This window comes from Pempheris klunzingeri, unplaced genomic scaffold, assembly GCF_042242105.1.
Source record: "Pempheris klunzingeri isolate RE-2024b unplaced genomic scaffold, fPemKlu1.hap1 Scaffold_57, whole genome shotgun sequence".
NCBI classification, from domain to species: Eukaryota; Metazoa; Chordata; class Actinopteri; order Acropomatiformes; family Pempheridae; genus Pempheris; species Pempheris klunzingeri.
In genome coordinates, this window is record NW_027254961.1 from 89,521 (window position 1) to 102,255 (window position 12,735).

At 47.8% G+C, this 12,735-nt stretch overlaps 2 protein-coding genes across 2 annotated transcripts in view; both read right to left on the minus strand.

The window, feature by feature from the left end:
* lcp2a (lymphocyte cytosolic protein 2a) overlaps window positions 1-5,073 on the minus strand; it is a 12,540-nt gene extending 7,467 nt beyond the window's left edge. Inside the window, exons 1-11 of the mRNA XM_070856117.1 lie at window positions 4,941-5,073; window positions 4,579-4,842; window positions 3,958-4,020; window positions 3,789-3,835; window positions 3,624-3,689; window positions 2,818-2,843; window positions 2,282-2,322; window positions 1,476-1,668; window positions 503-588; window positions 345-408; window positions 179-256 (exon numbers count right to left, since the gene is read on the minus strand). Coding sequence (XP_070712218.1) covers window positions 179-256; window positions 345-408; window positions 503-588; window positions 1,476-1,668; window positions 2,282-2,322; window positions 2,818-2,843; window positions 3,624-3,689; window positions 3,789-3,835; window positions 3,958-4,020; window positions 4,579-4,656 — 742 coding nt within the window. The 5' untranslated portion in view covers window positions 4,657-4,842; window positions 4,941-5,073. The remainder of the gene's footprint in view (window positions 1-178; window positions 257-344; window positions 409-502; window positions 589-1,475; window positions 1,669-2,281; window positions 2,323-2,817; window positions 2,844-3,623; window positions 3,690-3,788; window positions 3,836-3,957; window positions 4,021-4,578; window positions 4,843-4,940) is intronic.
* Window positions 5,074-8,153: 3,080 nt separating this feature from the next.
* On the minus strand, window positions 8,154-12,704 carry zmat2 (zinc finger, matrin-type 2). Its single transcript, XM_070856120.1, has 6 exons — window positions 12,676-12,704; window positions 11,845-11,944; window positions 11,608-11,731; window positions 10,910-10,983; window positions 9,589-9,734; window positions 8,154-8,915 (listed from the first exon to the last, which is right to left on the minus strand). The coding sequence occupies exons 1-6, from the start codon at window positions 12,691-12,693 to the stop codon at window positions 8,772-8,774; spliced, it is 606 nt and encodes a 201-aa protein (XP_070712221.1). The 5' UTR covers window positions 12,694-12,704; the 3' UTR covers window positions 8,154-8,771.
* Between the last annotated feature and the right edge of the window lie 31 nt (window positions 12,705-12,735).

The window sequence follows — 12,735 nt, forward strand, 5'->3', positions numbered from 1 at the left end:
TCTGGCACTACTGTGTAAAATTACCATTTTTGTCAATGGAGTCTGGTGGCTGGACCGATACCAAAACTATTAGTACTTATCAGTCAGTTAGACACCAGGATATGTGCAGATGGGGACCAGGTTTGAAATGAACAAGAGGCTGAAACAGGTGATAGCTGTCCTTTAAAAAAGGGGTTACCTCTCATGGGGGACGGGTTGGATCTGGAACTTCTGCCTGGTTTGTTTCCACGAAAGACCCGCGGCGGCTCCGGAGGAACTGAACAAGACAGCAGAGCGATCAATGACGAAGAGTCACATGACCTGAACACGCTCACCTGCTCTGACATTTGTTAGTGGTGACTCACATTTTCCCGCTGGTCTTCCTCCATGGGGGGAGTGGTCTCTCCTGGAGGACGAGGACTCTCCGGGCTACAGGTGGCGGTCAGAGGGTTAGTGAAGCGACGTGGTGACTTGCAGCGTGAACACTTGACTAATGCTTAGAATAAGTTTGGCTCAGACTCACCATCCGGGGAGATGGGGCGGACAGGGTGGAGACTGGTGGGCGGGGGCACACAGCAGGGGGCGGGCCTCTGGTTGACATGTGGTTATCTATGCAAACAAAGGGTGTGTTTGGGGTGAAAGTTTGCGTTGATTGACAGGTGTCTCAAGTTTAACACTAAAACAGGGATTTTAGCTCCCAGGACTCAGGAGCTGCTGCTCTGCTGCTGCCTCCATCAGTCAGTGTGTTGGTGTTGTTCTGTGTTATATAAGTATTCTGTTGGATCCAAACTGACCCTTTAAAACACCAAAGTCACACAACAACACGAACAAACTAACTGATGGAGGCAGCAGCAGAGCAGCAGCTATTAACAGTAACATTTCTGTTTTTGTCAATGGAGTCTGGCAGCATTAAACTGAGCGATACAATGCTATCTCTGGTTAAACATGCAAAAAAACAGGCTCAAAGTCAAATGCAATTACTAAAAAACATAAGTTTTTATGAGCCGCTAAACCAAAAAAACTAACCTGTTAAGAGACAAAAATGGAAAACGTTACTGGCGGGAATACGTGAGACATCGCTGCCATCAGTGACAGGTCATAGTCATCATCGTCGAGCCAACAACATCACAAAAATGTGTCACTTTAAAGATAAGGTATTACTTGCATCACTATAAATGCAATATTCTTATAGTTATATTACGATTAGCCATGATTAACAACGAGCAGCAAACACCATGAAATACAGTCAGCTGGTTAAAGTTAGCGTTATTTTCACGTAGAGAAAACTCTTCACTTCATCGTTCAGTGGGATTATTTCTCTCAGGTCTGAAGAAGACTGTAAACTAGAGACTGAGAGCAGAAACTGTTCACTGAGCTGATAAATCAGGAGAGAAGTCTCCTCATTTCCTCATTGACTTCCATCCAATCAGACTTCTGTTTGGAGCCAGTGGAGTCGCCCCCTGCTGGACACTAGAGAGGAAGCAGGTTTGGGTTACCGACGTAATCGCTCTCTCCGATGGGCAGGGTGGGGAACAGCTTCTGAACCTGGTCCTCGGCAGGTTCGGAGGGAGGAGGCTCGTAATCGTTGGCCCCTTCCAAGTCGTCATTTGGGGACTCGTAGTCCCCCCCGCTGCCCTCCTCATCACCGCTGTAGGGACTCTCATAGTCATCATCAAACTCTTCATCATCCTGATGAGAGGTGGATTTATAAAAAGCAAAATGGCAGCAACCGTGTTACAGGTGTTACTGGATGGTTATCAGTGTCACCGTTAAAAGGTAACTCAGCTATTTTGAACCCAGGGTCCTTTCTGTACACATCCTGAGTCTGACTGAGAGGAAGGAACGACCAATCAGAGGACGCCACACGTCTTCATACAGGCCGTGCTACTTCCATATTCTGCACAGTAAAATCCCTGTTTTAGTGAATGTAGTCTGGTGTGTGTGCTGTTTGTGGTTAAACCAAAAGGATCTTCCAGGTCTCTCTCTGTAGGGATCCTTTCCATCATGCTGTCACACACTTAGAATAACACTCTGAGCCTGTCAGTGGATCAAACAAGCTCTTTTAGTGGACCTACTGTGATCAGGTGCAGTTGTCCCAAAGGATCACGTTGCAGCCATTGCAGCCCGTTTGGTGGCTGCTGGCTGAGGTGATCTACTGGACCAGTTCCAACACTTTTACTACCTACCAGTCACTCAGACACCAGGATGTGGACAGAGAGGATCATGGGTAGAAACACTTCACCACCCAAACTCCCAAAGAAAACGGAGAGGAGAGTAAAAGATGATAAACAGATGAACGTACAAACTCGTCTTCTCCCCAGCCGTGAACCTCAGCAGCCGTGTCTGCAGAGAGCGAAGCATCGTGTCAGCAGCTGATTATAAACTCACATCTACACATTTAAATACCTAACAACACCTGAGTTAAGATTCTTGCTCCTCAGAGGGGAAGCTCAGGCAGTGATCCTGTCACTCAGCGTCCTGTTAGCTAACGTGTGGACCTGTGAAGCCCTCGGAGGTGCTAAACTGTGACTCAAGGCTCTAACCTTCGCTAGCTAACGTCACTGAGCTCCAACATGGCCGCTCCTCTCCTGCTCTGATGATGACGCTCCCTAACGAAGCCGTCAGCTCCTCCAGGTGTAGCAGGAACCTGAAGGCAGCAGCTTCACTGACTCTGACTCTGTTTCACTGCCTTCACTGTCTCCTCTCTGTCAGCCTGTCTTCCTTTAATATAGACATATAATATAGTCTATGACGTACTAAACGGTGTGGAGTGAATATGATAAATAATAAATCCACCATCTTCATCATCAGTGGATTCAGCTGATGAAGAGTTCCTACCTGGTTCGTGATGTTTGGGAGTCGGTCTGTGATGGAAAGACAAACAAAGAGGAAGCATTTATTTTCCATCATGACCTTCACAGCTCATCGTCATCAGCACATCACAGATACTGATGACCTTCTTCGTCTTCACGCCTCTGACTAATACCTGTACGTCTATGTTAAACTGTAGTGTAAGTTATTTATTCAACCAGCACGTTTCCCTGTTTTATTCTGGTCTATAAGACTTTTACTGTGTGCAGTCCTGTAAGATGATAATAAATCCTTCATCCCACATTCACTCACGCCAGAATAAATTGTTTTTCAAAACATCCTTTGACTCAATGTGAACGAGTCACTCCACTGTTTCTACCCATGATCCTCTCTGTCCTCTCCTGGTGTCTGAGTGACTGGTAGGTAGTAAAAGTGTTGGAACTGGTCCAGTAGATCACCTCAGCCAGCAGACACCAAACTAAGAGAGCTTGTTTGATCCACTGACAGGCTCAGAGTGTTATTCTAAGTGTGTGACAGCATCATGGAAAGGATCCCTACAGAGAGAGACCTGGAAGATCCTTTTGGTTTAACCACAAACTGCACACACACCAGACTACATTCACTAAAACAGGGATTTTAGAGCTGCTGCTCTGCTGCTGCCTCCTTCATGCAATAACAAACTAATAACACGAGACCTGCAACTGACATGTAAAATGACTGTTTTTTCTATGGAGTCTGGTGTGTCTACTGGACCAGTCATTCAGACACCACAGTGTGGAAACAGCGGAGTGACCCTTTAAATCAGTAAAAGCATGAAGGAAACCTGGACACACCTTTTACCAAACAGGCCTCGTTTCTCCTCCTTCTTGCTGATCTCAGCACTGATCTTTGAGATAAACCTGACAGACAGACAGACGCATAAAGATTATTCAGACTGTTTGTCAACGGTAACGAGAGCTGCGACAGCTGCCGCCATGACGAAGGTCGTCAGTACTCACGGAGCGTGAAGTTTGGGGAATTTCTGGAGGTCGTTATCACTCAGATTCTACAGAAACACAGTGAGGTAAACATCAGTGTTTATTCATACACCTGAGGACGCCATGAGGTCAGGACGCCATGAGGTCAGGAAGCTCTCCTCCTCTTCCTCTCTAACGTGTTGTAACTCACCACAAATCTGGCGCCGCTGATGGAGTTCTTTATCACAGCTTTATCACAGCCGGACAGATTCATCTGTGACAAAGAAACAAACAGTGAGAGGAGGAGGAGGAGGAGGAAGAGGAGTCATTATTTGTGGTTTTGGGTTTAATTTAACACATTTATATTTCCACGGGCTTTTCATATCCGTTTCTATGCAGATGACACAGTCCGTTATATCACAGAATCTCAAACGTGCACTGAATGATGATAAAATGTGTTTTATTCTCAAGATGCCTCCCCGGTACTTATTATTGGTATTATCATTAATCTAAAATCAGATGTCCTTCGTCAATTCTGATTCCAAAAAACCGAGGTGGCCGCGGCGCCTTCTTATATCCAGTCTGCTTGTCAGATAAACGTGGGCAGAGGACTCGCCATCTTTTACCGGAGCGGTTACGTCTTCGGTCTGATCGCATAGTTTGTTTCCGTGGTGACAACAAGAGAGTTCAGGCAGAGGCTGAAAACAGCTGCTACAGCTTTAACTGTGTGAACTCTGGCCTCAAAGTTCAGACTGAAATTGCAAATGAATGCACTGATTTCCACAGTCAGTGAAATGACCTCAGACAGACAGACGGACGACGAAGACCTCACCCTCTTCAGGTAGTCTGCCAGCTTCTGGGGACTCCACCCCGTCACCTCCAACCTGGACGGCACTTGGTCCAAACTCATCCTGGGTCCTCCTCAACTCTGGGAGACACCGTGTCCGTCCAGCTGATGTCAAACCGAACTCTTGAGCTCTAAGAAGAGGAGACCATCTGACCTGGTCTTCTCTTCTGGAGGTTTGATCGTCCCGGTCCCGATGACGTTCCTCAGTCAGACGTCGACCGCTCGGGCCTCGTTCCTCACCACCCCTTCCTGCGAAATGCCAAACACCAAACTTGTCATAAAGACTCGCAGAAGCAAAATAACTGCCAACTGTCTTCAGAAAGATTTACTTCCTCAAACCAACTCACCACTTTCTGTCTGTCTGGGGTTTTTGCAAACGAAGGAATCAGAAAGAAAGGTCAGAAAAGTGTAGGCGGACATGCCACAGAGGACCCAAGATGGCTTCCGTCTTTCTTCCTCTCTCTCTTCCACTTGTTCTACATATCTATGTCTCTCTGTCTCTTCACCTCTCCTTCCTCCCCCCTCTCTCCCTCAGAGGAAGTGACTGTGCAGAGTGGAGGGGGGGTGAGGTGAAGGCAGCATCCTCCTCCTCCCCCCGGCGTGACCACAGAGCGGAACAGATGCTGCTGTTGCACCCACTCGCTGCAGAAGCTCGCTGCACTGCTAAAACAATGCCGTCACAGCAGGAAGTTACAGACTCTGGATCAGCTGCAGAGCTCAGCCTGATCGCAGCGGCGTGGTAATCTGACCCCGGGTCAGACCGACTCTTTAGAACTCTTTATAGTCGGAAGATATCAGAGTCTTCACAGCACATTTGGCAAAGTAACCTGCCTCCTCCAATCAGTGTCTCCATCCTGATGAAAACTGGAGGAACCCGAGAAAACACACAGATTCTCTACGAGGTTCTGAGGAGCTCGTTTCTGGATCCTCATGGAGTATAGCTAAAGAACCGGGGGGCTCCAGGCTTCATGTAAAGGAGTGTCGGTGTCCTCTGAGTCAAGTCAATGAGGAAATGAGGAGACTTCTCTCCTGATTTATCAGCTCAGTGAACAGTTTCTGCTCTCAGTCTCTAGTTTGCTGTCTTCTTCAGTTCATGTAGTCAATGATGGTCCATTTAGAGGAAGATACACCAGGAAGAGGCTCACTGACCAATCAGAGGAGGTCTTTGTGGAACGAACATCAATTCTGGCTCCAAAAAACCAAGATGGCGACGCCCATATTCAGTCTATAACTGTGGCTCAGAGGTACAGTGGGTCGTCCATCAATCAGAAGGTTGTTGGTTCGATCCCCGGCTCCTGTTTGCTCGTGGGCAAACTGCTTTTATTTACCAGAGCAGGCGGGGGGGGGGGGGGGGGCGCTCGCTATTCCAGGAGTCTTTAAACACACAATGGACGCCATGTTGGCCTGAATCATGTTTACCGGCTATTAAAGAGGATCATGTGGTCAACAAGCACCTGAGTCACCCCCCCCCCCCCCCCCCCATCTGTCAGTAGCCCCCCCATAATCCTGCGGACTGCTCCTTTAATGCCTTTAACCCATTCAGTAACATTGCTGTTAGACTGCTGTAACTCTCTGTCATTTATTTTGTGTTTGAGCACAAACAGCTGCTTTAAATGGCGTCCTGAACAGTCCTCATGCCCCCCCCCCCTCCTTCCTGCCCTGTCAGTCATGCTGTGTGTGGGCAGGTCACATGACTGCGGGCTTGTGAAAGTGATTCTGACAAACTGCTCGGACACCGCAGACCTGCAGAGACACAGAGACGACACAGGCAGCCCACAGGTGGACCGACTTACAGACATGTAGTCTGGGGGAGAGGTGCATTCTGGGAGTGCAAACACAAATAAACGCTCACATGCAGAAGTGGTCAGTGCTGACGGTAAGAGTCCCACTGAAGCATGAACATTTAAATAACAGTTCAGCTTCACAGAGCGGCTGCAAAACCACATTTTCTCTTTAGTCTCATTGATCATGAAAACTTTCATTTGTGAAGCAGAAGAATTAAAGTAAAAGTACACAAGTATCATTTGTTCTATCGCTCTCTGCACACCAGACTACATTCACTAAAACAGGGATTCTAGAGCTGCTGCTCTGCTGCTGCCTCCATCAGTCAGAGTCTCTGTGTTACAGTGTGTCACACAGATGTTGTGTCGGATCCAAACTGACCCTTTGAAAAACCAACAAAGTCTCACAGTAACACAAACACACTGACTGATGGAGGCAGCAGCAGACCAGCAACTCCTGTGTAAAATTACCATTTTTGTCAATGGAACCTGGTGGCTGTTGATATCTTCAAAGACACCAGACTCCATTGACCTAAGTAGTGATTTTAGCTCACAGGACACAGGAGCTGCTGCTCTGCTGCTGCCTCCATCAGGGAGTTATTGTGAGACTTTGGTGTTTTAAAGGGTTCATTTGGATTCAAAACAGTATTTGTGCATCACTTAGAATAACACTCTGAGCCTGTCAGTGGATCAAACAAGCTCTTTTAGTGGACCTACTGTGATCAGGTGCAGTTGTCCCAAAGGATCACGTTGCAGCCATTGCAGCCCGTTTGGTGTCTGCTGGCTGAGGTGATCTACTGGACCAGTTCCAACACTTTTACTACCTACCAGTCACTCACACACCAGGATGTGGACAGAGAGGACCAGGGGGAGAGACAGGGAAGTTATGAATTAATCTGGTTTACAGAGCTAACCCTCACAGTGGATCCTTCTGTCAGATGTCTCAGATGAATGTGGTCGGCTTGTTTCTTTGTGTTTGGTGAGATGTGACACCACAGCGTGTCAGACATCATGTTCAGCTGGTCTGCTCTTAAACCAGTGAAGCGTTTAAAGGGAAGAAAGCAAACCTCTTCTTCCTGTTGATCAGCTGCAACGATCAGTCGACCGACATAAAATTAAGTTTGATTTATCAACTATTTTGGGGCGTCTTTTAAAAGTGGAGACACCAGACAGATCGGCACCGAACAGGCCAGAAGTATGTGGACGTCCCCTCGGATGTTTTAGCCGACAGCGCTCCTCCATCTCCTCTGTTTTCTGTCTCTCTCTCCTGTTTCAGCACAAAGAAAGAACCTCACACACTTTAAATCCAGCAGGTTTGTTCAGGTATTCAGTGTTTTCTCTTCATGATACGACCTCCTCCACCAAACCTCAGAGGAAATATTGCCCGTTTTACTGCACCACGTTTATCTGACAGCTTTAGTTACTGAGTGGACTGATGAAGATGAAGGTGAACTGGTCTGATGATGGCTGGACTCAATTTTCCTGGAAAAACATTTCCTGGTTTTCCTCTAAATGATGTGAATCACCTGAATGTGTTTTAAAGGATAATTCTGGCGTTTTTAAAATGACAATAACACACAATAATGTTCTGAGCTAAAATTACTGTTTTTGTCAATGGAGTCTGGTTCACAGCTGCCGACTGGAAGTTTTTGTAGCTTTTGTCGCTTTGACACCAAAATATGTCTATCACAGTATTTTAACTTTTAGGGTCAGTACTATTTTCTGTTTTTGGTGATGTGTTCACTGACTCAAACAGCATATGGTAAATCAGAGCACTGATTACAAAGAAAAACTGTTTATTAAAATCCGACAGACACAAAATAAAAGCAGCGGCTGTTTGAGCTTTTCTCTCCTCCTGATGAACGCTGAAGTCTTTCTCGTCCTTCTGTGACGCTCTTGTTCTGCTGTGTTCGTGATGAAGCTCAAACTGGTTCACGTCTGCATGTGTTTCTAAAAAAACAAAAACCATTTGACCTGCTGGACCTTAAACGTGTCACAGAGACACTTTTCTCCAACGAGGAAACTTCTGCAGTTGTTTGGTCTCTTTTTTCTCCTTCCATCATTTCCTGTCATTTCTCACAGCTTTTCCGGCAGCAGCTTCACCGCAGACCACCAAACATTTCACTTCCTGTCCGCCGTCGGACTCACGGCGCTTACAGGAAGTTCATCTGTTTCTCTGACAGGAAGCTGCTGCATTAAAAGTCACGAGAGCAGACAGCGTGACAGACTCAGACTACCAAAATAAAAGCCCGGCCGAGAGTGAAAACAGAGTCTGAACCAGGACGGCGGCGGGACCCTCAAAGTCACAGTCCAGCTGACCGAGGGGGGGCGGAGCTAAGCCCGGCGTCCCGTCCCGGCTGCATGGCGGTCCTCGCGGCGGAGTCGGCCAGCAGGACGTCAGTGACTCTTCTTGGACGAGCCGAAGCCAGAGAACCCCATGACGGCGGCCATCTCATCGTCCTCCTCGAAGTCCACATCATCCTCCGCCCGGCGCTTCCGCTCCTTCTGCTTCTCCTTCTTGTAGGCCTTCGCCTTCTCCTCCTGAAGACAGACAGACAGACAGACAGACAGACAGACAGACAGGCAGGCAGACAGGCAGACAGACAGGCAGGCAGGCAGGCAGACAGACAGGCAGGCAGGCAGGCAGGCAGGCAGGCAGGCAGGCAGACAGACAGACAGGCAGGCAGGCAGGCAGGCAGGCAGGCAGGCAGACAGACAGACAGGCAGGCAGGCAGGCAGGCAGGCAGGCAGGCAGGCAGGCAGACAGACAGACAGGCAGGCAGGCAGGCAGGCAGGCAGACAGACAGGCAGGCAGGCAGGCAGGCAGGCAGGCAGGCAGGCAGGCAGGCAGGCAGGCAGGCAGGCAGGCAGGCAGGCAGGCAGGCAGGCAGGCAGGCAGGCAGACAGACAGACAGACAGACAGACAGACAGACAGACAGACAGACAGACAGACAGACAGACAGACAGGCAGGCAGACAGGCAGGCAGGCAGACAGACAGACAGACAGACAGACAGACAGACAGACAGACAGACAGACGTGAGCTGGTTTCAGGTGAAGCATCTGAGTGTCTCTTCATCATCAGACAAACATTCGCTCTGATTTTACCACCATGATTCATCCTTCACGCTTCCTGCTCATCACATCAACTAAACACAACATCAGCATCAGCGTGTCCACTTCCTGTCCACAAAGGGGCGTGGCCTCCCTCCTCACCTCCTCCCGCAGCTCCTTCATGCGCTCCTCAAAGTCGTACTCCTTCTGCTTCTCCTCCATCTTCTTCTTGTTCACCTCGAAGCGTTTCTTCACCTGATCCAGAGACGAGCGCTCGACTCGCATCGACATGCCCAGGTTCCTCTGGTCTGCTCACACACACACACACACACACACACACACACACACACACACACACACACACACACACACACACACACACACACACACACACAGTTACACACAGTTACACACACACACACACACACACACACACACACACACACACACACACAGTTACACACAGTTACACACACACACACACACACACACACAGTTACACACACACACACACAGTTACACACACACACAGTTACACACACAGTTACACACGCACACAGTTACACACGCACACACACACACACACACACAGTTACACACACACACACACACACAGTTACACACACACACACACAGTTACACACACACACACACAGTTACACACACAGTTACACACACACACACACACACAGTTACACACACAGTTACACACACACACACACACACACACACACACACAGTTACACACAGTTACACACACACACACACAGTTACACACACACACACAGTTACACACACACACAGACACACACACACACAGACAGACACACACACACACACACACAGTTACACACACACACAGACACACACACAGTTACACACACACACACACACACACACACACACAGTTACACACACACACACACACAGTTACACACACACACACACAGTTACACACACACACACAGTTACACACACACACACACACACACACACACACACACACACACACAGTTACACACACACACACACACACAGTTACACACACAGTTACACACACACACACACAGTTACACACACACAGTTACACACACAGTTACACACACACAGTTACACACACACACACACACACACACACACAGTTACACACACACACACACACAGTTACACACACACACACACACACACAGTTACACACACACACAGTTACACACACACACACACACACACACACACACACACACACACACACAGTTACACACACACACACACAGTTACACACACACACACACACAGTTACACACACACACAGTTACACACACACACACACACACACACACACACACACACACACACACACACACAGTTACACACACACACACACACACACAGTTACACACACACACACACAGTTACACACACACACACACACACACACACACACTAGTGCATCGCCTCAGTTATTTCGTCGACGTGAACTCACGTTTCTTTCCATTGATGTGATCCAGGAAGTTGATGGAGTCTTTGACGACACAGTCACAGACATTACAGTAATATCTGACAGAGAAGAAGAAGGAGGAGACGACAGCCAATCAGAATCAGGCAAAACGCTCAGACTCAACAAACTGTCGTTGAGAGTGAAGCAGAGCAGCTCATCATTATTATTAGAAAGATATTGATCACAACTGATTTAAAGGAGAACTGTGGTGTTTCTAACCCTCAGTCCCATCTGTCCACATTCTGGTTTCTAAATGACTGGTAGGCACTAAAATTTGAGAGAGAGAGACCTGAAGATCCTTTTGGTTTAACCACAAACAGCACACACACCAGACTACATTCACTAAAACAGGGATTTTAGAGAACAGGACACAGGAGCTGCTGCTCTGCTGCTGCCTCCATCAGTCAGTTTGTGTTGTTGTGTGTGAAACAAACATTTTTTTATCTGAACTGAGCCTTTAAAAAAACCACCCAATAACACAAACAATCGAGGCAGCAGCAGACCAGCAGCTCCTGTGTTTGGATAGTAAAATGACTGTTTTTGTGAATGTAGTCTGGTGCGTTAGGAGCGATAGGACTCGGGGTTAGAAATAGCGGAGTTACCCTTTAATGTCTTCGGTAGTTTGACTTTGTGTTTTTGCTCAGCAGATGAAGATAAATTAAAACGTGGGTGAGTCTTCCTACCCGCCCATCTCAGCCTGGGGGGTGGTCTTTGTGATGACGATGGTCTTCCCCAGCTTGGACTCCAGATCCACCTTATAGTCTCGGTGACGCAGGAGGTCCCGCTTGACCGGAGGAGCCGTTTTCCCTGAGAGAGAGAGAGAGAGAGAGAGAGAGAGAGAGACGTGAAACACTGCTTCCCTCCTCATTTCACAACAAGTCAGACGAGGAAAATAAAATAACTGATGGAAGTGAACTCACCATCTCTCCTCTCGCGGTCCCGCTCCTCAGCCAGGCGCTTCTGAGCCAGGTTTTCATACTCGTCTTTGTCCCACTTCCGACGGAAGTCATTCTTACTGGACTAGAGGAGGAGAAGAAGAAGGTAAAGAAACAAAATACACAAGCAGAGACAGTTACGTGTTCACCATCAAGATAACTGTTACTAAATTAGGGAACCTAAGGGGCTAGATTAGAGATGTTCAGACCAAAGGGTAGTTTATACTTCATGTGAGCACCTTCCACTGGAGGGGCTGTCAAAATAGTATTTTATCATGAGGATGAGGTCATTAAGTAGAAGCTCAGGACCATCGTCCTTCGTAGTAACTCCCTGCTGGACAGTTCTGAAAGATCATTAATTAGTATTTATGGATTTAGAGCCTCAGATGTTTCTGTCGTTTGTCATAACGCCGCTTTTATTGTGAAGGAATGAGAGCGGAAGTCTTATTGTTGTCGCTACTAGCGGAATTAGCATGCTAACAGTTAGCGGCCTGCCTGCGCTTCAGACAGAAACACAGCAACACGCAGAGGCCCGTCTGAAGAGAAGGTGAATGTGGTGAAGGTGAAGGTGAAGGTGACATAACGTGAAGAAAACGTCGCTTAAGTTCAAAATAAACACCGGAAACTGTAGCGTTGCTAGTTAGCGGGTTGGCTAACGTTAGCTGCTAGCTGACGGCTTCTGACCATGAAACAGACTCGCTGTGAGCCGTTAGCCGCTCTGGTGGAGACACACAGCCGAGCCGCAGAGAAAGTCACCAAACACTTCAGTCATTTTATCTTTTTCACACAAAAAACAAGCGGAGATCAGGAGCTCACCCCACTGCCGGACGCCATTTTGTAGCTTAGTGACGGAATACGGCTGTCGTAAAAACGGCG